The sequence below is a fragment of the Miscanthus floridulus genome, chromosome 10 (assembly GCF_019320115.1).
Source record: "Miscanthus floridulus cultivar M001 chromosome 10, ASM1932011v1, whole genome shotgun sequence".
NCBI lineage: Eukaryota > Viridiplantae > Streptophyta > Magnoliopsida > Poales > Poaceae > Miscanthus > Miscanthus floridulus.
This window is the reverse complement of record NC_089589.1, coordinates 38,993,622-39,021,355: the sequence shown is the minus strand read 5'-3', so window position 1 is coordinate 39,021,355 and position 27,734 is coordinate 38,993,622. Positions and strand designations below refer to the sequence as shown.

Below are 27,734 nucleotides of genomic sequence, written 5' to 3'. Positions count from 1 at the left end.
ATCCCAGATCCCAGAGCGCCGGCCAGGAGTTGGAGCAGGTAACTAACTTCTTTCCCCTTTCCCTTCTTAATTGCTTCAAGTTTTAGTTTAGCAGTATATCAGGTGGTTTGGCAGATTTTTGTTGTTCGTTTCTTTAGAAATTCATCATTTATATTTTTATTCAAATGAAAATTATACAAATTTGTTTCGGTGGTTCATAGATTCTTTGGTTGGGGAATTGCTGTGCAAATTAAGGTTGATGGATATTTTTGCCTTCTAGTTCGGATTATCTCTTAATAAACCTGTTAAAGGGTACTAGAAATTAGCGAGAGTATAAAAATGCCATTTAAAAAATTGTAGTTCAAGAAGGAACCAGCATATTTCAATCTCCGTATTATTCAATTTTCCTTGAGAAACAGAAAACGGAGGAAATTTTTGGTTTTGGCATTAAAGATAGAGATAAAGATAAAGGATCTTTTTTCATCAGATGCAAGAGAAGACAAAAATCTGCTCTAGAAGAAGCAAAAAACTTTTTCCAACTGATGGAGACAAGCAGCTGTTCTAGACTTCTAGTAGTCTTCTAGAACGTGTATTTGTAGGTTAGTTTAGAAAAAAAACAAAGAACACAATTTTGGAAAATGCCAGCTACTGAAGTCAGAGGTACACACTGAACCACCTATAAGGTTCCAAGGATGGAGATGGTAGTAATAGACTGGATCAAAGCGCAGCCATCTATTTTGTCACTGAATACGTCTGGTGTGAAAAAAAAAAACTGCACGGTTTAGGCTGCTAAGCATGCCACGATTCCCTGTGAAGTCAGCAAGCATGGAACGGAGAAAAAAAAACGGTCAACACGGCAGATCCAGTCATCGCTTGAAGTCAGTTCTTGTTGCATCACAATCCAGCTTTGCTGTCAATTCCTGCTGCTCATGTTTCTTCTTTCTTGGTATGAACTCCAAAACGGGGCACGAGCACGACTTCACATGAAGCTTTCTGTGGTCGTCTTCTCCTCGTGTCCCAGAAATTCTTGATGGTTTTACTAGAAGATTCCACAACTGGGCGTTAATTTTTGAAGTCGTGGCATTGCCTGATAAAAGTTTTTTTCTGAACACACTCAAACACGGCAGCTAAGCGTAGCGCTGTAGCAACAGATCTGAGCCATCCTCATATCATGAAAAATCGCGATTACTTAGCTAGTCAGATGATCTTATTCCTGAAATAAGATGATCAGATAATCACCTGCAACGGTAGTTAAGTTGTTTAATATGAAACTGCATCTTTGTAGCATCATTTGAGCAAGTGTCCGTTAGATCAATTCATCTCTTTTGGGACCTATCTGTTCATGTAGCCTACTTTGGCCCCTTTCTGTCACGCCAAAGCACAAGGCTGACTACCTGATGAAGCCCAATCATTGCAGCAATGCTTTATGTCTCATTCTGCTATTGCTAATACCATCATTACATTGACACTAAGAACTACTAGAGCATACCTAATTCAGTTCAGGTCTGGCTAGTCTAACCATCACTAATCTAATTAGCATTTCTTTGTTTGGCGCAGAAAGCGGACTGGGTGCTATGCTTTCTTCAGGGCAAACAAGGGCAAAAATGGAGTAAACCAAGACTAGAATGATGACAGGGCCACCATCACCATGAAAAGGGGAAATGCTTCTCCGGTGAAATGTTCATGGAAACCATCAGCACTGTCACACAGCACAAGAAGCTCAACAAATCTCCATACCTAAATTGATGCTATGCAGTGCCTGATTTTTGTACACAAATATATAGTGGCATCTCTGCATTGTCGTCCTTTTCTTTCTATTTGGCATGTGATCTTCATGGTATAAACAAAAGGACATGTAATGTGTAGCTTACAATAGTTTGACTGGTTCACACTTCATAGAGAATATTAAGGACAGGACACTGGAGGCAGTGACGCCAATGAATACTTGCAAAATCTTCTGTATTTTCTTGACTCGGTCACATTCTCTCCTGTACTATCTTCTATTTGTACATATACTACATCTTTCCTTTACCGAGAACCTTCAGGGCTAATGTACAATCTTTGTCAGTTGTTGTGAATAGAAAACAGAGGTTGTGGACGATGATCATCAAATTTTTTTAGTGTTGTTCAATCTTGACGATGATGGTGTACAATCTTGACCAACCATTCTCTTTCTTTGAACTTGTGTCCTCCAAATGATCAACGAGAAGAGAAGATCCACGAGATCTACAGATATCTTTGTTTTTCAGGTCCTTTTTGGATCCTATGAGCCAATGCATATAGTATGTATAGTGCTTGCTTCGCATGATACCTACCCTAACAATATAGGACAAAATAAGGCGACTTTCTAGACCTGATCATTTCTTGAAATGGAATGCAACGGGAAGAACCTACGGCTGATGATGCCTTGCAGGTTAGACTGCCTGGTGGAGCCCAGGAATCTGCCATTTTTGTTACGATCTAACTATACTTAAGATGATTAAGCAAGAGAAGTTACTATTTCTGCTGGCCCAAGCCCAACATCTCCGAATGAAGGGGTGTTGAGCAGAGGAACTGTCGATGCGGGACCCACAGGATATCCCGCAAGGGAGAGAAGATCTAGTCCAACTAGGATTCTTCCCATGTAATCTTAGTAGTAGAACTATTAAGTAATCCTACTAGGAAATTTCATTGTAAACCGACTAGGACTCTGGCCTCCTGACTATATAAAGGAGGGCAGGGCTCCTGAGAGAAACAGACGACAATTGTACAACACAACATATCACGATCAATCCAACGCAAAGGCTAACGCCGACTGGACGTAAGGTTATTACTCGATCTACGATCGAGGGCCTGAACCAGGATAAATCGACTGTCTCTTGCGTTAACCATCGAGTTCAGCATACGCCGAAGCCCGAACATACTGCTCCGGGTACCCCCGTGGCAGGCTATCGGTGGTGAAACATCGACAGCTGGCGCGCCAGGTAGGGGCTTTCGGCGACTTTGCATCCGAGAGCTCGATGGACCTCGACAACATGATCTTCCCGACGGGATCAACTTTCATCTTCGGCTCATGGATCTGCGAGGCGGACAACTACAGCAGGCTCCAAAGCCATCTCCTCAAAGATCCGGATCAGCATGAAGAATTTCCTATTTCGACAATTACGACGGATCAGCTCACCAGAAGATTCGCGCAGCTCATAATATCCGATTCGAATAAGATTTCACGGCTACGCGCATCCGACTCGAATTCAAGCTCCGTGTCCAAGATGAAGTCTTATTCGAGTGCTTTCAAGAAACTGAGTTCTTTTTTGGCAGGATTCCAGAGCACAACCCAAAACAACTCGGATTACTCTCAGAGTTCTTTCAAAAAGTCGAGTTCTTTTCCATTTGGGCTCGACAACATGGCAAAATCCTATCAAGGACAGATCGAAAGGTCTTTCAATCCAATGCTTGGGATACCACTGACAGGAGCCCAGGAGGGTCTCGTGCTAACAATAACATCGCAAGACTATATCATCCACTGGCCAGGATCCATTCCTGAAGATAGCGGAACCCAACTAGCCGGCACAACAACAACAGCTATTCTACCTTACCAAGAAAGAGACTCGATCTGCGACATCGAGGCGTCTACTGAAGTCATCAGCAACTCTGACAGTATGAAAACTAACACCAATAACAGAACGGCTCACGCACGGGAAGTGCTCATGGTTCGACGTCCTCGGTCACCATTAAATCCCCCAGGAAGCACCCGATGTCAGGTCATCAGATGAATCAGAATCCAACATATCACCCTTTGCCCAGGGCTACGATGGAGAAACCGAGAGTCAGAAACAAGCTAGAGAAAGAAAAAACAAGTTGAAGCAAGGGCGCCAACACCGTGCTAGGCAGCGCAGGGAAGCTTGGATCAGATATGAGTCAGAGTTGGCTGAGTACGACAAAAGAAAATCGCAACGAGAAGTCGAAGGAAGACGCACGGCAAATACGCCTTACGATAAGATTCGAGAAGCATTAGAAGAACTCGGAGCAACTTCACATCCCGGTGAGAAGTATGAACAGCTCTAGGACTTGCTCCGATCGACGATCCCGAGAACGCATGAAGAGAGAGCTCGATCAAGACTACCCGCCAGATCAACAACCCACAGGCAAGAAGATCAAAATCAAAGGAAATCCGCTTTCGAAAGACTTGGGCCGGGTGGAAGCCATGATGGAGGAAGTAGGAAGGAACATAATCAAGGCCACCGATTTGAACAACCAAGGAAGACCAGGAGTAGGGTGCCTACCCAGACAACCTCGCAAGATTATTCCCATCAAAACGACAGTTGGCCAGAAGAAGGTGCCGAATCCGAATTCAAAGAAACCAGGACACACGACAGATTCCCCTGTTTCGCGAACAGGCTTGCATTGGTACGATTACCTCACAAATTCAAACCGTCTAACCACTCCAAGTATGATGGCAAAACTGAACCAAGGCAATGGCTCAGAATATATTCACAATCAATTGAACTAGCCGGAGGAGACGACTGATATCAAAACCCTGTTCTTTCCCATGGCACTGGAAGCCATGCCCCTCCAATGGTTCGACAAACTGAATCCAGGATCTATCAGAAATTGGGAGGATTTGCAAAGAGCTTTTTGTGAGAATTTCGCAGGAATCATTACACACCCAATCACTCATGCAGAACTAAAAGGACTCAAGCAAAAGGGAGGTGAAAGTCTCAGAAATTACTATCGACGATTCGGCGAACTACGAGCTCAAGTGCATGACATAACCGAACGAGAAGTAATTGAAGCTTTCTCTCATGGAATCATGGCTAGGTGGCAATTTCAAGACTTCTGCAAAGAAAATCTGAGAAACAATGAAGAATTCAGACGAACAGTAGAAAAGATGATTACTGCAGAAGAAAAAACACGAGAGAGGTTCCCGGACAGAAGCAACCAGGACAACTCGGACAAGCAAAATCACCGAAATAGCAGACATCAAGAAAGAAAACGTAGACCAGACAATACTGTGGCAATGGCCGACAAATCAAAGAAGTTTTCCAAACCCAGAAGATATGATGACATTGAAAACATACGTTGCCCATTGCACCCTAATGGGAGGCACACCATCGGAAATTGCTACACTTTCAATGATCGATACACAAGAAAAGATAGTAAGGAAAACACCAAAGAGGACAATCAGAAAAGAGATGAAGACAACCACGAGGACAAAGGATTCCAAAAACCCAGGGGAACGGTAGCAGTGATCTTCTCAGGGGCTCCGGATTGCAGAAGCAAACATCAAGAAAAACTAGCACTACGGACCATTATGACAGCAGAACCGGCTACACCAAGATATCTCAATTGGTCACAGTATCCTATCCAATTTACCAGAGAAGACCAATGGACTAGCGTGGGAAACGCAGGCCATTATCCACTGGTTCTAGATCCAACTATTGCTGGTATGACCGTCACCAAAGTACTAATCGATGGGGGAGCTGGACTCAACATCATCTTTTCAGAAACTCTAAGGAAAATGGGACTACAACTCGCCGGGATGATCACGCCAACAAGCACACCTTTTTACGGAATAGTACCCGGCAAAGCAGCCATGCCACTCGGACAAATTACTTTACCCGTTACTTTTGGAACTCCTTCAAACTACCGAACAGAGTTTATCAAATTTGAGGTCGCTGACTTCGATTCGTCATATCATGCAATCCTCGGACGCCCAGCACTGGCCAAATTCATGGCAATACCACATTATCCGTACTTACTGCTTAAGATGCCAGGACCCAACGGTATCCTTTCTCTTCGAAGCGATTTGAAGCGTGCTTTTGACTGCGACTGTTCAGGCGATCCAAATTGCAGCTAAAGCACAAGCCGACAATGGAAGAAAAGAAATAGCCGCAATCGCTGTAGAGACAAGCCAAGAAGAATTAGAAATACCGGCTAAAAAGCCCAGCATCATCGCACCACCAAAAGAAGCCGACGTCAAGCAAATCGACTTAGGCACAGGCGATACCTCCAAGACAGCAACCATCAGTGCTCACCTCTCGGCAAAATAGGAACTCGCTGCTCACCAACTTTCTTCGGGACAACAAAGATATCTTCGCCTGGAAGCCGGCCGACATGCCAGGAGTCCCAAGGGAGTTGGCTGAGCACAGAATTGATGTTAATGAAAGCTCCAAGCCTGTAAAGCAACGGCTACGACGATTCTCACCCGACAAAAAGGCAGCAATTAAAAAGGAAATAACAAAACTGATGGCAGCCGGATTCATCAGGGAAATCCTTCATCCAGACTGGCTAGCAAACCCGGTCCTTGTGCAGAAGAAAAACACAGACGAGTGGCGCATGTGCGTCGACTACACAGATCTCAACAAACATTGCCCAAAAGATCCGTTCGGGCTACCACGCATTGACCAGATAGTTGACTCAACAGCAGGATCTGCACTATTATCTTTTCTCGATTGCTATTCAGGGTATCACCAGATCGCACTAAAAGAACAAGACCAGAGCAAGACATCTTTCATCACCCCGTTTGGTGCCTACTGCTACAAGACCATGTCGTTTGGACTAAAGAACGCTGGCGCCACGTACCAAAGAGCTATCCAAACTTGCCTTGGGAATCAAATCGGTGAAAATGTGGAGGCATACGTGGACGATGTAGTGGTGAAAACAAAGAACCCAGACACTCTGATTGAAGATTTAAAGCAAACCTTCGAAAACTTGAAGAGATGGAGATGGAAATTGAACCCAAACAAATGTGTATTTGGAGTTCCCTCAGGACAACTACTCGGATTTTTGGTCAGTCAGCGCGGGATCGAAGCCAGCACCAAGCAAATTCGAGCTATAACAGAAATGGGCCCACCTAGAAGTATCAAAGATGTGCAGAAACTAACAGGATGCATGGCGGCCCTCAACCGTTTCATATCAAGACTCGGCGAAAAGGGGTTACCTTTCTTTAAACTACTAAAGAAGACAGACAAGTTCGAGTGGACAATAGAGGCCGACGAAGCTTTCAAAAAACTTAAAGAATACCTCACCTCGTCGCCTGTCCTGACACCTCCAAAGAAAGACGAAGATATGATGCTATATATTGCGGCGACTTCTACCGTAATCAGCATGGCAATAGTCATAGAAAGAGAAGAACAAGGGCGCGTGTATAAAGTGCAACGTCCCGTATACTACATCAGCGAAGTACTGTCAGAATCCAAAATCCGATACCCGCATGTACAAAAACTACTCTACGCTCTACACATCACCTCACGCAAGCTTCGCCACTATTTCGAAAGCCACAAGATTACCATGGTGACAGATTTTCCACTCGGAGACATCCTACACAATAAAGATGCCACGGGGCGCATATCCAAGTGGGCAGTTGAAATCGGAGCTCTTAACATCGATTTCACCCCGCGGAAAGCAATCAAATCTCAAGCCCTCGCCGATTTTGTGGCCGAGTGGACAGAGATTCAACAGCCTTTATCAGATACAATCCTTGACCACTGAAAGATGTACTTTGACGGATCACTCAAACTAGGCGGGGCCGGTGCAGGCGTTCTCCTCATTTCTCCAGAAGGAAAACAACTCAAGTACGTCCTTCAGATATTATGGCAAGCTACAAATAACGAAGCAGAATATGAAGCCCTCATCCACGGGTTACGAGTGGCAATTACTCTCGGAATAAAGAGATTACTCGTATACGGCGATTCAGCAGTAGTCATCAACCAAGTCAACAAAGATTGGGATTGCACCAAAGAAAACATGAGTGCTTACTGTGCTGAAATACGGAAACTTGAAAAACATTTTCAAGGATTAGAAATTCTACACGTCCTGCGCGATTCCAACATTGCAGCAGACGTCCTCGCCAAGCTCGGATCAGATAGAGCGAAGGTTCCACCCGGCGTATTCATAGAAGAGCTATCAGTTCCCTCTATCAAACAACCCGGTGAAACAACCCATGAAATTCAGGCTAAAGGCGTTCAGATCTTGGTAATCAACACTTCATGGAGCCAAGTTTTCATCGACTACATCAAAGAAAATAAATTGCCAGCAGATAAAGCAGAAGCCACCCAAGTTGTTCGCAGAAGCAAAAACTACGTTCTAGTAGGAGATAGACTTTACAGAAGAGCAGCATCATCAGGAGTACTCCTAAAATGTGTCTCATTTGAAGAAGGAAAAGAGATCCTAGACGAAATACACTCAGGTTGCTGTGGAAATCATGCCGCTTCAAGAACACTAGTTGGCAAAGCATTTCGCACCGGATTCTACTGGCCAACCGCTTTGAAAGACGCAGAAGAACTTGTCAGAAAATGCAAAGGTTGCCAAATGTTTGCAAGACAAGCCCATGTGCCAGCTCACAATCTTATCTGCATCCCACCCGCTTGGCCTTTTTCCTGCTGGGGGCTGGATCAAGTAGGACCCCTGAAGAAAGCAAAAGGCGGCTTCGAGTACATCTTTGTAGCAATCGACAAGTTCACCAAGTGGATTGAATACAAACCACTCGCGAAATACAGCGCAACCAAAGCAGTCGAGTTCATCCAAGACATTATGCACCGCTTCGGCATGCCCAATCGAATCATCACAGATCTAGGCTCCCCCTTCACAGCTACAGAATTCAAGAGCTGGGCACAAGACTGTGGTTTCAGTATAGACTATGCGTCTGTTGCACATCCAGAAGCCAACGGACAAGTAGAAAGGGCTAATGGACTCATACTAGCCGGATTAAAACCAAGGTTATACGAAGAACTAGTGGACTATGGGTCCAAATGGATTGAAGAATTACCGAAAGTAGTATGGGGGCTACGAACTCAAATAAGCAGAGCAACAGGCTACTCACCCTTCTTCCTAGTTTACGGGTCAGAGGCCGTACTGCCCGCCGACTTGATCTGGACATCACCAAAGATAGAACAATACGATGAAGGAGAAGCAGAACACACAAGAAGATTAGAACTCGACAGCTCAGAAGAAGTCAGAGTAAACGCTACCCTCCAATCAGCCAGATACCTACAAGGTTTAAGACGGCACTACAACAAGAGTACCCATCCTCGATCACTACAAGTCGGAGACTTAGTGCTAAGAAGGATACAAAAGACTGACGGACGACATAAGCTACTCAGTCCATGGGAAGGTCCGTTCATTGTCACAAAAGTCACCGGACCAGGCACATACAAGTTAATAACCGAAGATGGAAAAGAAGTCAGCAATACATGGCACATCAGCCAGCTAAGAAGATTCTACGCGTAAAAACAACTCAAGAAAAAACAGATATGCAAGCCACAAGGGACCAACGTTCACAATCGACGAAGGACAATATTCTTCAACAACATATGTATTAGTTTATATTCATGATCAATAAAGATGATATTCATCCACAGCATGTCTTGTCATGACTTCCAACGAGTTGTTTTCACGAAACAAAAAGCAAAATGGCTGAAAACATGCCTGAGCATCCCGGCCGAGAGCAAAATAGCTGAAAAGACGCTTGAGCCCGCCGATGAGGGTAGCTAAAAGCTAACACCCGAAACAAAAAGCAAAATGGCTGAAAACATGCCTGAGCATCCCGGCCGAGAGCAAAATAGCTGAAAAGACGCTTGAGCCCGCCGATGAGGGTAGCTAAAAGCTAACACCCGAAACAAAAAGCAAAATGGCTGAAAACATGCCTGAGCATCCCGGCCGAGAGCAAAATAGCTGAAAAGACGCTTGAGCCCGCCGATGAGGGTAGCTAAAAGCTAACACCCGAAACAAAAAGCAAAATGGCTGAAAACATGCCTGAAGCATCCCGGCCGAGAGCAAAATAGCTGAAAAGACGCTTGAGCCCGCCGATGAGGGTAGCTAAAAGCTAACACCCGAAACAAAAAGCAAAATGGCTGAAAACATGCCTGAGCATCCTGGCCGAGAGCAAAATAGCTGAAAAGACGCTTGAGCCCGCCGATGAGGGTAGCTAAAAGCTAACACCCGAAACAAAAAGCAAAATGGCTGAAAACATGCCTGAGCATCCCGGCCGAGAGCAAAATAGCTGAAAAGACGCTTGAGCCCGCCGATGAGGGTAGCTAAAAGCTAACACCCGAAACAAAAAGCAAAATGGCTGAAAACATGCCTCAGCATCCCGGCCGAAGAGCAAAATAGCTGAAAAGACGCTTGAGCACACCGATGAGGGTAGCTAAAAGCTAAAACTAGTCGACCGAAATTGAACTTCAAAAGACCCTCCAGCTCTTCGTTCCGAAAAGCAAGAGGCTCGGGGGCTACATCCAGATAGGAATACTTTTTCCTCAGAAAAGCACAAGCGCCACTCAAAAAGCATTCGGATGCCGAAGTTCGTCAAGGCAACATTCTATGCCGAGTCGTTTTTACATAGCGCGGACGAAAGGTTATCAACACAAAGATTTACATCTAACAAGTCATAGCGTGGACAAAGCACTCGACGGATCACAAAAGAGGAAGAAAAGAAAAGTACTCGACAAATCGAGGGGTCTCGTCAGGATAACGCACAGAGTTGTTTTGCGGAGCAGAGACGAAAACAGGACAAAGTACTCAGCAAGTCAAGTAACTTCGACCGCACCCAGGCAAAGAATACATCAACAAAAATAAAGAATCTTCATTTAAAGAGGAGTGTAATATTACAAGGGGATGCTCAATCAGGATCAGGCATTGTCATCAGAAAGGGAAATGTCAATATTTAGACTGTCTACAACCCTACTGGCTAAACCTTCGACCTCAGGCTCCATCCTCTCAACGGCGTCAAGGTATTCTTGGCTTTCAGCTTCCTCTGCTATCTTGGACAGAGGCGCCTCTGGAGCAAGGACCCGGACCTGGGCCAGCACATTCTTGGTACATACTTGAGCACACTTCTTCGCGAACTCTTGGAAACGAGTCGGAATCCGGGGAATGAACTGCGCCCAAGATTGCCCGTCATCCGCTGGAGTCCGGAGAACATCGGCTACTGAACGAAAAGATTTCCACAAAACGTTCCAATTTTCAGTAGCCGTCGCCAGCTTCCCGGACAAGCCTTCAATAGTTTTTTGGGCCTGCACAAGATCTCTGTCAGCTCCGCGCCTAATCAGCTTAGCAAGGGCGAGTTCTTCCTCAGCATGAGTAATTACCTCCTCAGCCTTATTATGACTAGAGCGGACAAGAGCCTTCATTTCATCGATACTCTCCGAGAGCTTCTGCTTCTCAACTCGGAGAACTAGACAAGACACCCAAGAACAAGTCAGCGAAAAAAGAAGTCAAAATACAAGAAGAAACAGGCAGAACCCGTAGCACCTTTACATTTATTCTTCGCAGACTCCACCACGGTGTCTCTCTGCTTCTCCGTCTCCACAACCCGGGCACGAAGGGTCTTCTCCTCCTTTTGGTGCATTTGACGCTCTGTCTCCAACTCAGCCCGGAGAAGGTCGAGATCGGCTTTCAGAGCGTCCACCTCAGAAGACAACTTTCTCTCATTCTCAGATGAGAAAAAGAAGCCAGAATGATCACGAGAGAAAGACTGAGCAAAAAGGGGCAAAGAGAAACAAGGCGTAAGGACAGAAGAAAAACAAGCACGCAAAAAAGGAGTGGCAGTAAAACCTACCTGGAGCTTTTCACCAAAAGAAGTCGCGAGGGTCGACAAGCTCCCCCAGGCTGTGGTCAGCTCCGATAACCGATGGGTGGCATCGAACTGTTGCACCACGTCACCAGGAAAAAGAGGGACCGCCGGAAGCAAGAGAAGGGGAAGGAGAGGCCGGCTGGGGCGAAGAAGGAGCGACCAAAGCAACCTCCAGGGAAGCCGGAGCCAAACCCTCAGAAGGACCCGGCACGACGGCCACAGTCACCTCCGGAGCGGCCAAATCCGCAACTTCGCCAGGTAGCTCCGAAGCCCCCGCAGCAACTTCATCAACAGAATGTTGTGAGTCCTGAGGCTCGGAACTCGTTGGCACGGCGGGAGGCAGAGAAGAAGTCGATGAAGAAATGAGAGAAGACGAAACACTGAAAAGTGATAAAAGGAAGCACCGATAAGAACCAGAAGAAGGAAGATAGAAGCCAAAAAGATAAAAGCCAGAATTTACTCACCCGACCACTTTCTTCTTCGCGAAGCCAAAAGAAGGCCTCGCAGGGGGAACCACGACGGCGAAAACATCCCCGCCACCCGGCGACGGGAGCGGGATAGCCGACAACGGAGCCGCGGAAGAAGCCGGGGCTGGAGCCGTGGAAGAACTCCGCACTGGAGGAGCGGTAGAGCTCAGGACAGAGGCTACCAAAGAACTCGACACCGGAGCTTCAGAAGAAGTCGGCGCGGGAGCCTCGGAAGAACTCACACCCGACCTCCGATTACTTCAAAAAGTTCAAGACTAAAAGTCAAGACAAAGAAGAGAAATTCAATGCAACAGGAATATGAAAAACAACTCACCGCCGCATGATGAGGGGTACTTCATCATCCTCTTCTTCCTCAGCCAAGGAAACCAGAGCACCTGCTGAAAAGAGGATAAAAAGTACTCGGTTCAAGAGAGAAACAGGAAAATAAAGGAACAAAGAGTATTAAATGTGCTCACCTAAGAGCATGCTAGCAACAACTGGAGTACCTGAGGGAGTACTTGGTTTGCGAGGCTTCTTGGAGACAGACAGGCCAGATGAAGACCCATCCGTTCGCCCCCCTCTTCGGGACACTGCGAGGACCGTGAGGGACTAGACGAGGAACATATTCTTCATATACATCAACAAATTCGGAAGAAACCCCAGGAAGGGCGGTAGAGGTTTGGGACTTACTAATTGCAGAAGTTCCAGCAAGTTTATCCCCAGTCTCCGCCACGACGGGGAGAACATCGAGAGGGATCGGGTCGACAAAGTTCCGCCCAAGCTCATGCGAAAAAGGATAAAACACCGAGACAAAGAAAAGCTAAGCAAGAACAGATGCAGCAAGAGTACATAAAGTACTCAAACAAAAAGATAGACAACTCACAGCTGGGGGCGGGTTGTTGGCTGAGAACTCGGAGACAGCAGGAGGAATGACGCTCACTCCTTTCAGCATCTTCTGGAGACGCTCGAGTACCTCCTCACCGGTCAGCTCAAGAGCTGGGACCATGCGTGAAGGATCCTCGGCCCTAGAATACTCAAAGCCAAGATGCTCCCGCTCTTTCAAAGGCTGAACCCGGCGACGAAGAAAGCTCGAAACAATACCGAAGCCGGTCAAACCCTGCTGTTTCAGCATGCTAATCCTATCAAGGAGTGGCTGGATCACTTGAATCTCAGCAGGTGACTCAAGCTTCTTGTCCCATCGGTCATTTCACCACAGGACCAGATCCAGAGTGGACGACGAGGGAAGGGATCAAATTGGCAGCGTAAAACCACTCGGCACGCCAATCTTTTACAGAATCGACCAGGTCATAGTCAAAAAACTTAATCTTGAGACCCTGACGAAACTGAATCCCGCAACCGCCAAGAACGCTGGTTTCTTCACGACGGGGTTGAGGTTTCAGACGAAAGAAAAAGCGAAAAAGAGATAGAGAAGGAGGGATTCCAAGGAAAGCTTCATAAAGATGAACGAAAACAGAAAGATGGAGAACGGCATTGGGAGTTAGATGGTTCAGACTAACCCCGAAATAACCAAGAAACTGATGAAGGAAGGCGGAAGCAGGAAGGCAAAGTCCGGTGCGGACAAAGGAAACGAAGAGGACAATCTCACCAGGACCCGGAGCTGGAACCCGATGCTCCCCCGGAACTCTCCATTCAGCGATGACTTTGCTTTGGATCAAGCCGTCGCTAACGAGCTCGCGCAGCTGGTCTTCGCTTGTTGTTGGAGCCGGCCAAACCTTCTGAGCAGCCCTCATGGCCACGAACTCCTGGTTTTCGATCAAAGAAAGGGATGACTCCTCGTCCACGAAGGTCGCCTGAGACTTGCTTGCGGTTTTCTTCTTTCCCATGAACTAGCGGAAGCAAAAAGGCACTGGGGAAGATGAAGCTAGGATGGTGGTGCTCGGGTGACGGCGACGATGACGGCGGCGGATTTCTGAAAGCTAGGGTTTAAAGGCAAGAGCTGGGCAGCAAAGGAAAGGAAGATAAAAGGTCTTTAAATAGATTTTTCAGTGATAAAAACGGCCCACGAGGCCCGTTAAAACACAGTGTGAGAACGCAACGGTCCATTTACCGACGCAGCTAAAATGACGGAGGGCACGAATCCACACAACGGTACAAACCAACGGGCAGATTTCAGACTTATCCGTCCAGCACCACGGCAGGGTTATCAGATCGCTACAAGAACAACTCGTCAAACCAAGAAGAAAGAAAGGGCTACCTCGCAAGGAACAAAGGAACCCGGTTATTTAAGAAAGAACTCGGTAATATCATGAACGACAGGGATCACAGCAGAAAAGTAAAAGACAACTCAGAAGACAAGATTCGTTACATTACAAGCGACTTCAAAAATAGAAGATTACAAATCTTACAAGACCCAACGAACTCGGCACCACGAAAAACAAAGTAGCAAAGAGGAACACGGACATGGCTAGGCTCTGGAACGACTACGTGTCCCAAATTGCTACTCGGAAGGACAAACCGCCATCAGCTACACTGTTTTCTTCAAAGGACGGACACAGTGCATCCAAGGCGGAAATCGGCAGCACGGCAGGGCAATATGGAGCAGAGAAGGCCGGCGGGCATCTGTCTACCCAAGACCGATGTGATGCTGGATATGGTGTTGATCTGCACCGGACAGTCTCAAACAGGCGACGAGAATCAACCCAGAACTACCGGATGAAGGAACGAAGCCCACATCACAAGACTTCCTCCAACTACCACCACGTACATCCTGACACAATGCTGTCGCGGGATTAGCCTACCTCTAATCCCTATCACAAGACTTCCTCCAGCTACGACAAGACACACAGGAACTACAAAATATGCCCGGGGGCTGCTCTACTTCACAAACTACCATGTTCATAACCGCGAAGGTTTCAACAGAATGTCCAATGGATGAAAACAAGCACTCCGGGACAGTATTTATAGACCAAAGGAGCGGCGCACATGGACTAGGAGTACCAACGAAATAAGCCTAACAAAGGACATAGTAAAAAGACAGGACTCAATAATGGATGACTCAGGCGAGAGGAAACAGTACTCGAAGACAGGCATATTCGGAAGAATATACCAGCACAGTACAACCCGTGAACAAAAGGCATTTACACTCAACCACCACCATACAACTACATCTGACAACAGCAGACTATCAAAGAATACGCCAAGACCTCGCATCCGAGTTCTTCCTGAACAAAACAACACGGATATACGCTCGGGGGCTCGGCCAGCATCATAGCTTAATCAACACTAAGCTAGGGAGCTCGGCCTTCATTTCAACTACTCCCGGAGGCTCGAACCAAAGACAAAGGACCAAGAATACAAGAAACTCAAGACTACTAACGACGACGACACATCAAGACTCTTCATCCGACTTCTTTTCTAAAGAGAAGAACTCGGAGAAAGCACGGGGCTGCGGGATACATAGCCCCAGAATTTTTTGAAGACAAGAATCTGGACCCTCCAACTTTTGCAAGCAAAAGCAAGAGGCTCGGGGGCTACACTCAGTGAGTGCAATTTTTACGAAAAATTGCACCCACCCAAAAAGAACCCGGACATAAGCTCGGAGGCTGCATGCCGCGAAACTACTCGGATGATGGTTTAATCCAAGACTAAAGGGCCGCTTCGGAAAGATGCCGCAAAACTACTCGGATGATGACATAATCCAAGTCTCGGGGACTACTTCAGAACACAAATTTTCAAACAACATAAAGGATCAAGACCCTCCAACTTTTTGTTCCAAATAGCAAGAGGCTCGGGGGCTACACTCAGTGAGTGCACTTTTTCTTCGAAAAAGCGCACGTCACCAAAAGACTTCCTCAACGCAGACCACTTCAAGACATCACGACAAAAAGAACCCGGAACGAAGCCATATTCGAGTTTTTTTTGATAAAACTTCAACGAACAATCAGAGCAACTTCAAGACAAGATCCTCCAGCTCCTTGTTCCAAATAGCAAGAGGCTCGGGGGCTACAACCAGATGGATGTACTTTTTCTTCAAAAAGCACTCACCACTCGAAGATCCCAAGAAGCGCTACAAGGTTTCACTCCAGAAAGCACTCGGATGACATTTTGTTCCTACTCAACAAGACTTGAAGGAGCAAAGCGAGACTTTCAGAGCTCAACCATGAAGTGCTCGGGGGCTTGTCGATGCGGGACCCACAGGATACCCCGCAAGGGAGAGAGAAGATCTAGTCCAACTAGGATTCTTCCCATGTAATCTTAGTAGTAGAACTATTAAGTAATCCTACTAGGAAATTTCATTGTAAACCGACTAGGACTCTGGCCTCCTGACTATATAAAGGAGGGCAGGGCTCCTGAGAGAAACAGACGACAATTGTACAACACAACATATCACGATCAATCCAACGCAAAGGCTAACGCCGACTGGACGTAAGGTTATTACTCGATCTACGATCGAGGGCCTGAACCAGGATAAATCGACTGTCTCTTGCGTTGACCATCGAGTTCAGCATACGCCGAAGCCCGAACATACTGCCCCGGGTACCCCCGTGGCAGGCTATCGGTGGTGAAACATCGACAGGAACTGGTATAAATTCTATGACCCAACAATTTCTTTTCAGAAAGCTAAACAACACTCAGAATTTTTTATAGAAATCGACGAATGCAACGTACTTGGCTTCTACTCTTGAGGAAGAACTCCAATTCTCATCTTCTGGTAAGAAGATTAAGTTGAATATAGGCTTAGAGTTTAAAATGGCTAGAGGCAGTACCTCACCATAAATTTAAAGATGGAATAGGCTTAAATACCTAAAGTTCTTACAACGTCTAGAGGCAGTTCCACCATTCAAAATTATGGTGAGATCCGTCCCTGTTGATGAAAAGGTTCTCCCTGCAAAATTCTTGCGATACATGGACAAGAATACTGCATATTTGAAGTGCTCCTTCATCTTGTTGCCATGCCAAAGTGGTTTAGGGCTTGTTTGGTAGAGCACCCAGAGTTGCTTCTAGGCTGAATCCAGGAGGAGCTCTGATTCTCTGAAATGAAAGGAGCTAGGAGTGAAAAAAATAGCTTCTCTTGATTCATTCCACCTATGGAATCATTGTATGCATAGAGTTTATCCTAGAAAACCATAGAGAAACATTTTCAATTAGAGAATCACTTCTCTCAGAGAATCAGCTTCCATAGAGAATCTAGAGTAGGGAGGAGCTATACCAAACAGGCCCTTAGTCAGAACCACCCAAACCGATGATAGAAACTAAATTGGTGAATAAACTATTTAGTCAAAGCAGAAACTTAGCAGTAAATGTAAACTACATTAGTTCCCGGGGGATGAAGGCAGGTCTAGGTAAGCGTATCATCAGAAATAGAAAAGGATCTACTTGTAAGAGAAATATGTAACAATAATCATCAGTAGCTAGTTCTCAATGAAAGAATAAAAAGTTTTTCCCATTTATCTGAAAACATCATGTGTAATCTGTGCAAATGGAAATTATGGAACTCAAATCAAAACACTTTCAAATGGAACGCAAGAGCCCCAAAATACAGAATTAGTATGACAGACCCATGATTTGTAGCACCCTGATACGGGCCACCAAACTCTGCTGTCACAGCATGTGGATCTACATACAAAAACAGAGTTGAATGGTTTCCAGAAGCAGAGGTGAATGGTACTCACAAACAGAGTCTTTTTTTGAGGAAACGAAACAGCAAACATCCATTCCAGATTTTGCTAGCACCGGATGGCCTCCACTACTTATTCATCGGATGCTAGGATCATCTTGTCCTCAAAATGTCTGATTAGCTCGAGGGTGGGGTGGTTGGGATGGACCTCTGCAGCGCGTCTCAGCGCAGCCTCTGCTTCCTCCACCTCCACCACAGAGGCACCCTGACAGCCAATTCTGACGGTGACTTTCTTAAGTGCGGTGAGGTATTCCAGACCAATACTGCTGCAGTAACCGTTGCAATATTTCATGGTCTGGACGAAGAAAAAGAATTCGAGAAATTCAAGGCATGGCATAACGGTAGGTGCTACGCTGCCTTCGCCATCCTTTCTAGTACCAAAGGGTGTAGCATCCTCCCCATTCCACATATGAAATGAAACGCTGGAGTCCTCATTTCGCAGGAACTGGACCATTGAAGAAAGCATCGAGCAGGACCTCAGCTTCTTGAAATACCCACCTTCAGCAATGTTACTGATTGTCACCGTGGAGCTTGTTGGAAGTAGGAGATCATGGAGCTCTGGCATCTTACCAATGACTTTGAGATCCTGCTCTTCGATGGTAACCACATGAACACACAAGTGGGACAGAAGACAGGAGGAATTGATAATCCACGACGGCAGTGTAGGAAACATAATGCATCCTAGTAGCAGGCGCCGGAACTTTGGAGGGGGCACAAAGCCTTCCGCCTCCCAGCTCACTTTACTCATCCAGGGCGAAGCATCCACAGTATCATCAATAGCTGGATATATAATTTCTAGATGTATATACTTGATCTCCTTCAGATTGCATAGAGACTTCACCAAATCTCTCTCCATGTCCTCATCCAACACAGCAATGCCAGCACGGAGGACCCGCAGTCCTGTTAGGCTGCCCAGTTCCTTCACAAACCGTCTTGCAGACCTATCGTTGGCACCACGGTATATCCGTAAGTCCTCCAGGGACGTAAGCATCCCTATCCAATTTGGTGTTCTCGTCTTCCAGTCAGCACGTAGGCACATTAATTGTGGCAGCAACCGGAGGCTTGATGGCAGTTCTTCTATCCCCGTTCCATTCAACAGCAGTGTCTGCAAAAACCTCAAATGTCCTATTTCTTTCGGGAGCACACGGATGTTTGTCTCCATTAGTCCAAGGTACCTTAAGTGAAGTAAACTCCCAAGATGCTCAAGTTGGTAACCTTCCTTAAACTCGCAATACTCAATAGCTAGCACACGTAACACTCGAAAGCTCAAAAGTGGGATCATCTTGCCAATAGCACAATAACAGGTAACAAATGACCTCAGTTGTGGCATGCCCGTATTTCTAGCTTGAGGGTTATGTTCCACAGTTCTATTTTGGTGGGATAGCCTGCGTATGCTGCTTTGTGGTAATGTTTCTTCTCTATCTAATCCATCTAATACACAGAGGAAGTTCTCTTCATGTGACAATGAACGAATGAGATCAAGCACCATATCATGAACTCGACAACCTTGTACAATGCCTTCTTGTTCTTCTAATTCCACAGCCTGGATCATGCTTCTATTTATGAGCTCATTGAAATATTGCTCTCCAAGCTCAAATAACCCAATTCCTTTTTCCTTACGAACAAAACCTTCTGCTATCCATTTCCATATCAAAGGATCTTTACTGATAATCGAATCATCTGGAAACATACTTAGATATAGTAAGCATGTCTTTAGATGAGAAGGCAAATCATAGTAGCTAAAAGACAATATTCTCATTGTACTCTCAATGTGATGGTTATCTTTATGGCTACTAAAGGCAATGGAGTTGTGCACTTCAGGCCATTCCTCAATTGGTTTACCCACCAACAAATTAGCCATTGTGATGATAGCTAATGGTACACCACCGCATCTTTTTAATACCTTATCAGATACTTTATCTGGTAAATTACCAAGACAATCAGCTTCAATTCCAAATATTCTTGAATAGAGCAACTTTCTAGATTCATCATCTGAAAGCGGGTTTATATTATAAACTTCACCGACTTCCGTGGCAACTCTGAATTTACGAGTAGTTATAACTATTCTACTTCCACAATTGTTCTCAATCAGAGCCAGCTTGATTGTTTCCCAAGATTGTGTCTCCCATATGTCATCAATAACAATGAAGTACCTATGCATGACAATGCAAAGAGCCCTGATTTAGTAAAACTATGTTGAACACTGAAGCAATTAGTGGATCGTTAATTCATAAAATCGTTATTATCAATTATAAACATATAGAGATAGTATATTTTCTGATGGAGTTTTACTAACTGAGCAGAAGAGGAGTGATTTATACTTCATAATGCCATCAGGAAAACAAGAGTTGCTCATGTCTGCCTTTAGTTTAAAATTTAATTGTTTCTGTAGTGTACTATACAACTTAATTGTGTAGACTAATCTACACTCAGAATGTTTATGGTCTTCTTCCATTGTACTACAATGATGGTTTTATTTTGCTAGTGAACTTCATCTACATATCATGTGATCTGTGACCCACATTTTTTTATTTTTTCTTTCTCTCCACTTCCTGAAATCAGCAATAAAGGAATATCTACATGAGTGCAATGTACATAGCACCATGTGGACCTATAACTATATTTGAAATAATGGATCATTTCGTTACAAAGCATAGTTACTTGAATTAATCAATCCACTCTTTTATGCTTATCTTAATTAGCCAAATATTACATCTGATATATATGTGAGTAGTGGTATGACTATTTGAGCTTTGGACAGATGGGCCTATATGAGGTATATATGTGAGCATTAGGTACTGTTTACTAGAAATTTTACGAAGAGCCTATCCAAATGCTAATTCGATTCAACAAAACATCGTAATGTTTTAATATGCTAGGGAAAAGGCATCACTTGAGTTTAATTGACTCAAAGTTTCTAGACCTTTTAGAAAGAAACAAATCAACCTACATTTTTTTTCTCAAAAGAAGAATATCAAAGATGCACGATTGTAGAGGGTATCACACAAACTAACATAATGAAGATAATTCTATTGGGACCTACAACATAATAAGATTTACGTACAATTACTGGAGTAAAAAAAGCACTAGCCAACATAAAACCATTGGGTGGGGTGACGTGCACCTTTTGTTCTTGAGAAATCCTCGAAGCTCATCAATGAGCTGCCTTTCATCTAGTATCATCATATTGAAACATGTTGTGTAGTGTTGTTTGTCAAGATCAATGAGAATGTCCTTGAAAACTTTCTTAATGTCAGGATTCCGGCCAACAGGAACAAAGGCCCCGCAGCCAAAACCTATTTTAAGTTTCTCATACACTGCTTTGGCCAGAGTGGTCTTGCCCAATCCACCAGGTCCAAGAATAGAGACTTTCTTCACCTTGTCCATCATGTATGCCCCATCATCACATTGGGGTGACAGCATAGATATGAGGTCATCGCTTGCCTTGTTGATGCCAACAAGCTTTGTCACGTCATTATACAGAGCTGACAGGCGAGGATCAACAATCGTTACAGTAGACTTAGCAATAATATCACCAACCATGTACCTGCCACGCCGGTCAGCAACCTCCTGAAGCTGCTTCTTGATATCTTTGATGGCGGTGGCGATTTTATGGCGTGCCTTGGTTTTGTTGAACAGTTTGGCCATCTTCTCCAGGAGGCATTTGAACCTGTCCATGGTAGCAGGCTCATGGCGCTCCACGCAAACCAGGAAGGTGTCAAGGATGTCTTCCATGTCATATGACACCTTCCTTACTTCACGGGCCCATGCCTTGACCTGCTCATCGAGCTGGTCCGGCATTAGCTGGCCCACCTTGTGGAGGACAATACTCATGCTCTCGAGCTCTATCTGTAGACACTCCACTCGCTTCCTCACACCCTTCTGCAGCTTGTATTCCTCTTTAAGCAGCTCCCCCAGCTTGGGAACGAGGTTATTAATTGCACCAGTCACAAGATCCATGTTTAAATGTTTGCCCGTGCTAGCACTCAGGATAAACTATTATATTTGTTCACAATCTGCTATGATGTGGATACAAGCAATTGTGCTCCATTGTGCTGCTGAAATCAGAACTTGGTTCTCATGATGCAGAGCTACAGAAGGGTAGGTGAAGCTTAGCCAGATGGTCTGTTTTTCTGATACACTTTGATATAGCTGGAAAACCATGTGGCTTTTGGTAGCTTAAAGTGCAGTACTTCCTGTCATCTATACTTGCTTAACAATAAGTGGTTTGACATATTTTCTCTAGGATATCAGCGAGTAACGAACAGAGAAGCCGAACAACTCCTGGATGATCCAGTCAAAGCACAAATGGAAAATGAATGAGTGATGAAACTTGCCTGCCACATAAAAAATATAATATGCTGCAATTAGCTTTGCAGTGGATGGTGGAAAAGTGTGCTTTCTGATAAATTGTGCAAAGAATAGCTAAAGCTAACTAGTTCGTTGATATACTACATACATAGATGTAGTTTTGTGAAATTTGCTCGAAATACTTCCATATATGAATCAGAAAATTATTCAGTAGAAATTCCACATGCCAGATTAGTTTTAGTCAGGAACAAGTTTGAATTTTAGATCTCAGAACACACACAAAGAAAGACCGTTGCCAACCAATTCCTACTGAGAATTCTACTCGTAAATAAGAAATCTGTAAAATGTCAGTTGAAAAGAGCATTGCTTATATAGTTATATGTTTTATGCCACCCTACCACAGTAATACTCCTCCAATGTCCCACTTTATTTCTCCCATACTGATTCCTGCATGTTCCTGCATCTGCACCTAGAGAAATAGCACCTCCTTATATTATTGTGTGACACATTATTTCGCTGCAGTGATGGCAATTGAAAAAAGCTGGACAGCAGGTTCTGTGACTTCCACTGCCTGCATGTTGATGTTATGTGGCTGCTAGGATTGAGAGGGAGAGAGCTGAGGGAGAGGCGGCGACGGGCGGCCTATAATGCCCGCGGGTACAGTAAAATGGGTACTGTTCATGGCCATAATTGTGGCGGCTGGGGCTGCGAGGGAGGCCGGAGGCCGGCCGGGGGCCTTGCCCACGGCCGAGCAAGAGGGAAGGGATTTCCTTTTTAATTCTTGCTTGATTAGATTGATACATCTCCTCTACTTATATAGAGGTTTACTGGACTCTCAAGCAAGGCTTACTTGACCCTTAAGCAAGCGACCCTTATCTCTAATTAACCCTATTACTAGCGGGCTATACCGCTAGCCCAGGCCCAATAGGCTCATGACGTACTCTAACACTACACCCCACCTGGACATGCAGCTCGTCCTCGAGCTGCAACCTAACCAACTTATAACGCTGACACGACTCCTAATAACACCTAAAAACAAGCCTTTTACATCTTGGCTTATTTTATTATTCTCAACCTGAAATGGACAGGGACTCTTTATTTTTGACTCCTGAACATAAGGTGGACACCATCCGCATGCCAAACCTGCACGTGTACAGCCTCCTGGATCCCATGGACACCATCTAGACGAAAGGGGTGTATGTGTATGGCCACCTGGAAGTGGTCGCAACAGCAACCAGCAGAGGTGCCCTCGCGGCGGACAGTGGCGGAATGCGACGGCGCTACGCGGTGCGCTCTCGCTGGTGACCCCACGCCTTCTCCCCGCCAGACGGCTGCTGGTCTGCACCGCACAGAGAAGAGCGGAGGGCTTTCAATAGAGAACGAGGTGGAGGGGTGCGCCTCCCCAACCGCCGCCGCCACAAACTTTGAGTTCGCCGCCCGCAGGGAAAATAGCATGCCCGCAGCCCGTGGGGGAAACCGCATGCCCGAGATCCCCGACGCAGCGGACGAGATCGAGGTCCTCCGCGCAGCGAAGCGCAACTTGGAGGAGCTGCGAAGGGTTGCAGGGCTGAATCAGCTGCAGATAGCACATCTCCCGAATCCGCCGACGTGCTAGGAGGCCGCGCGTAGCAGCCTGCAGCCGCACCGCAGCCGACACCTGGCGGGTAAGCATCTTCCCCGCCGACGCCGTCGCGTTGTCCATCGGCTGCTCAATCTGCTGCAACTTCTCGCCCGTGACTGGGATCTACTGGGCGCCGGTTATGGAGATGGCTGTTGTCCCATAGCCTGGCCAGCCGTAGGGGAACACTAGCGGCATGGTGGTGATGGTGGTCGCTAATTGTCGGGCTTCCACAGCATCCAGGTGCGTCGAGAGAGACGCCTGCTGCGCCGAGAGAGAGAGAGAGAGAGAGAGAGAGAGAGAGAGAGAGAGAGAGAGAGACGCCAGCTGCTAGTGAATGTCGGCCAGCACCTTGGCGAAGGGATCCGGCAGTGGCTCATCGGAACCTGGCATCTCTAATACTAGATTGTTATGTGGCTGCTAGGATGGAGATAGAGAGAGTTGAGGGAGAGGCGGCGACGAGCGGCCTATAGTGCCGCGACGCTACAGTAAAGCAGGTACTGTTCACGGCCATAATTGTGGTGGCTGGGGCTGCGAGGGAGGCCGAGGCCGACCGGGGGCCTTGCCCACGACCGAGCAAGTAGGAAGGGATTTCCTTCTTAATTCTTGGTGAGATTAGGGCCTGACATCTCTGATACCAGGTTGATAGGACTTGATGCCCTACCGGAGTTGCTGCACAGGTTATAGGGGTGGAAGAGGGGAGGACGTGGTCTGTACTCTCGACGTCGGCGAGGGGCCGTGGCGGCGAGAGTGCGGCGGCTGCTGCTGCAGCCCTAGAGCTCACGTGAGGGAGAGAGGACAGGGACGACTGGCTCCCAAGGGAAGCCAGTAACTTAATTGTTGCTTTCTGCTTAATTCCAATCATCCCAGATTATAAGTATTTATCCTTCCCTATAGATGATATAATTAAGGAACTATATCTATCTCTAAGAAAATACCAAATAAGCGATAAATTGGGCCTCTAAGCCCCTTAACAGACCGGCCCCCTAGCCACTATTGGGCCTGCGCTTGGCATAGGGGATGCCGGTCATAACAGTTGATGTGTTGCCATTAAACACTAATGATCCACACCAATTTGCACTCTGAAGAAGCTAAGAGTGTCACAAGAAGACTTACAAGCAACCTCAACCAAAAGCTTGAGAAGTCTAAATTTAGGTCGGTCTCCAGCAAGAACATCAGGAACAGTGTGGTGAAGGCTTCTGCCTGTCGTGCACCACACAGGAAAACTTCTCGATCCTGAAAATCGTGTTTGCCATAGAATAGGACTGCCACATTAAAAATTAACTAAACTATTTGAGAAAAAAGTAAGTAAATTGAATGCAATCAGAATTTCACTAGCCCTGTAAACAGTGAACAACATAGCAATCTTGTGACAAGTGATGGAGCAGATGAGCCCAGATGGCTACTTTCAGAAGGCGTTAACCCTTAAAAAATGCTTCACAAGACATTAAAAGTCTCCAAATGGCTGCAGAAGGTTTCTTAAGGATGCTAAATATGTTTCCAAAAGGCTAGAGCAGCAGCAGCTGCAGTATGACACTTATGCTGATTAACAGTTCAAACTTTGAGCTGTATGTGTGGCCCTCACTGAGAAGAGTCAGAACAAAGCAGCGTGTGGTTACTGAAGAAGCAAGCAGGAACAGATGAAGTCATCTGCTTTCATAGTTTCATCTATTACTTACAAACTTACAAAGTCTGCTGGTAGGAGTTCAGAGCAAGTACCTTGAATCCCAGCTTGGATCAGCTTCTCTGCTACTACTACTCCATGTTCCCAAAATCAGCTTCTTGGATTCAGGATGCAAAGCTTCAGAAGGCAGGCGCTAGCTGCAGCTTAGATAGATTGCAGAGAGACTGCTGGTGCTTTTGCTAGTAGCTCCAGAGCAGTTCTTCCCTGTCATGTATACTTGCTGAACACCACCAAATGTAATGACCGATGCGGATACTTCTATTCTATAGATTATTATAATAATAAAAAGAAAGACATATATGATGAAGGAGACTTGGAGGGTGCAGTCAAGACAGTGGACATGGACAAAGAAGGCGCAACGAAACTTCGTTCAAGGAAAAATCAAAATGTTGACATGAGAAGGAGCTAAAACGTGGTCCCACACTCCCACTCCCGCATGTTAAAAGGCAGACCAAATCCACTTGGCTCTGTGAAAACGCGTGGGACAGGTATGCACCTTAGCTCTTCGTATTGCTGGCGGGAATAGATTGACGACTGCAATGATTAGGTCAATATATGAAGAAAAAAAAAAGAAACAAAAACAGAGGAAACAACTTGCCTCCGTGCCCTTGTTGCCCTTAGGATGATAGGCATCCGTTCCAGAGGCCACGGCAGCGGCAGGAGAGCAAGCGTCCAGGTCAAAGCCACCTCGTCCAGTGTCAGGATGGACAGTGCGTGCTGGAGCAGCGCGCCATGGGGTGATGATGCCGACGCCATCTTCAACCTCCGAAGCAATTTGTGTGCGCTTGTCGGGGTTGGCATTCCATCGAGCAGGAGGCGGCCGCATGCGCAGTGCGCTGATTGCGGATGAGAAGAATGACACGCCAACATACACCGGAGAGGAAAAAGAAGGGAGACAGAAAGCTTTCGACGCTTAGCCTCAGATTACGGCATTTGTCGGTACCCTCAGCACTTGCGCTCACCAGTGGCCAGTGGCCACCGCCCACCGACGAGCACCACCGGAGTACCGGACTGCCTGAGAAAGTGAAGGCCAAGGCCGCCAGGGCAGTCCGCCCCGTTTGCGAAAAAAAAAAGAGCTAGCGAGACTTGTCTCAGTTAAATGGGCCTTAGAATATGACAATGTTTGAAATAATTTAGGCCCACATTCTAATTTGGGCCGGACAACATGATCTTTTTTGCTTATCATTCCTTCTCTATTTGTATTTGTTTTCTGACTCTTTTGTATTTTGTATTAATAATAACGAGTTGTTCTGTTGCCAATCCTCAAGGCTTAAAGATCGTTCCTTTCAATCTAACGGTTGAAAAATTTGACAGATACAGGCCACCTAAATATGTTGTTATAGCAATTTTTTTATCTATATTTATATCTATATACTTAATCTTAAATAGTCGAATTTTTTTTCCCTTGGTCCATCTTTCTTCACTCTCAAGTCCCAACCTCTTTTCTTTCATCACTCACTCCACTCTTTTCACTTTCACGATCGCGCCCTCACTTTGGGTCCATCTTCCCTCATTTCTATTGTCGGTTACTCCACTCTTTTTTACTTTTATGGTCGTCACTTACTCGCGTCCATTTTTTCTGTCCCTTACTCTGTTGTTTGGAGTTGCAAAACCTTCACTAGCACAGCACTACTCATGTCGTACTATGGCCGACTAAACCTCAGGCTATACGCATTGCGGGCTTGGGCCATTTGAACATGCAACGTGGCTCGTCTTCCATCTTTCTGAACATTACATTAAATATGCACAATAGATACCTATTCAACCAGAGTTAATCTCCAACTAATTTTTCATATGGGACTAATATTTTATTGCACAAAACATTTAAGGATTGATTATGTGGTTCCCTATGAGCCTAGACTAATGAAGGGACCATGATGCCTAATAGGAGGGGTGAATTAATTTACTTAAAAAACTAAGGGCCGAAAACAACTTATAAAATCCTACACAAGATCTATCTAGATGTGCATTAGGTTTTTCAAGCGTTTCTCTCTAACGCAAAAAGAGTTTTGTACCCTAGATTCCAACTCTATCAACTAACATAGCAAGCTAGACTAGGAAGGCAAAGCACACACTAAGGAATGCAAAGTAAGTAAATACAAAAATGTAGATTGAGTTAGAGAATATAGAAACTTCCTCGCGACAGTTTTTCCCAAGGCATCGAAATGCTCATGCTTTCCACTAGTCCTCATTGGATCCGCTCGTAAGGATGCCATCGCAAGGGCCAACCTTCTGGTCGGGTAACTAAGGTCTCCGTGTGGCCTCTCCTGGAACGTTCCCTGTTGTCTTCACTATCACTACTAGGAAAAAGAACACTTACATGACGAACAACTTTCGTCACTGAAGAAGCCAAATTTATCATAATTTTAGTTTTATGACGAATTTATAACGAAAAATGGCTCGTCATAGAAAGCGTGTCACATTTGAACTTTCGTGACGAATCCTAAAACATCATCATAGAAGTGGCTTGATCTGTGATGAAAAACTAA

General features: G+C 45.5%; 2 protein-coding genes and 1 long non-coding RNA gene across 10 annotated transcripts; 1 reads left to right on the top strand and 2 right to left on the bottom strand.

Moving 5' to 3' along the window:
* The first annotated feature begins 7 nt into the window (after positions 1 to 7).
* LOC136490053 (uncharacterized) lies at positions 8 to 2,010 on the top strand. Its single transcript, XR_010767488.1, has 2 exons — positions 8 to 38; positions 1,537 to 2,010. It is a non-coding gene; the product is annotated as an uncharacterized lncRNA (long non-coding RNA).
* Positions 2,011 to 2,241: 231 nt separating this feature from the next.
* On the bottom strand, positions 2,242 to 26,270 carry LOC136486517 (disease resistance protein RGA5-like). 8 transcript variants are annotated; one of them, XR_010766852.1, is made up of 7 exons: positions 25,281 to 26,270; positions 24,678 to 24,797; positions 20,757 to 21,969; positions 17,514 to 19,785; positions 16,759 to 16,986; positions 16,624 to 16,663; positions 2,242 to 2,290 (listed from the first exon to the last, which is right to left on the bottom strand). XR_010766852.1 is itself a non-coding variant. In XM_066483429.1 (4 exons), the coding sequence occupies exons 3-4, from the start codon at positions 21,590 to 21,592 to the stop codon at positions 17,706 to 17,708; spliced, it is 2,916 nt and encodes a 971-aa protein (XP_066339526.1). In that variant the 5' UTR covers positions 21,593 to 21,969; positions 24,678 to 24,797; positions 25,281 to 26,270; the 3' UTR covers positions 16,999 to 17,705. The 8 variants fall into 8 exon arrangements, 1 of the variants encoding a protein (XP_066339526.1); XR_010766851.1 differs by lacking the exon at positions 2,242 to 2,290 and having other exon boundaries at positions 16,427 to 16,663; XR_010766850.1 differs by lacking the exon at positions 2,242 to 2,290 and having other exon boundaries at positions 16,427 to 16,986.
* On the bottom strand, positions 11,525 to 12,516 carry LOC136485959 (early nodulin-like protein 1). The gene is made up of 4 exons (XM_066482747.1): positions 12,471 to 12,516; positions 12,329 to 12,392; positions 11,992 to 12,252; positions 11,525 to 11,907 (listed from the first exon to the last, which is right to left on the bottom strand). The coding sequence occupies exons 1-4, from the start codon at positions 12,478 to 12,480 to the stop codon at positions 11,613 to 11,615; spliced, it is 630 nt and encodes a 209-aa protein (XP_066338844.1). The 5' UTR covers positions 12,481 to 12,516; the 3' UTR covers positions 11,525 to 11,612.
* Positions 26,271 to 27,734: the final 1,464 nt, after the last annotated feature.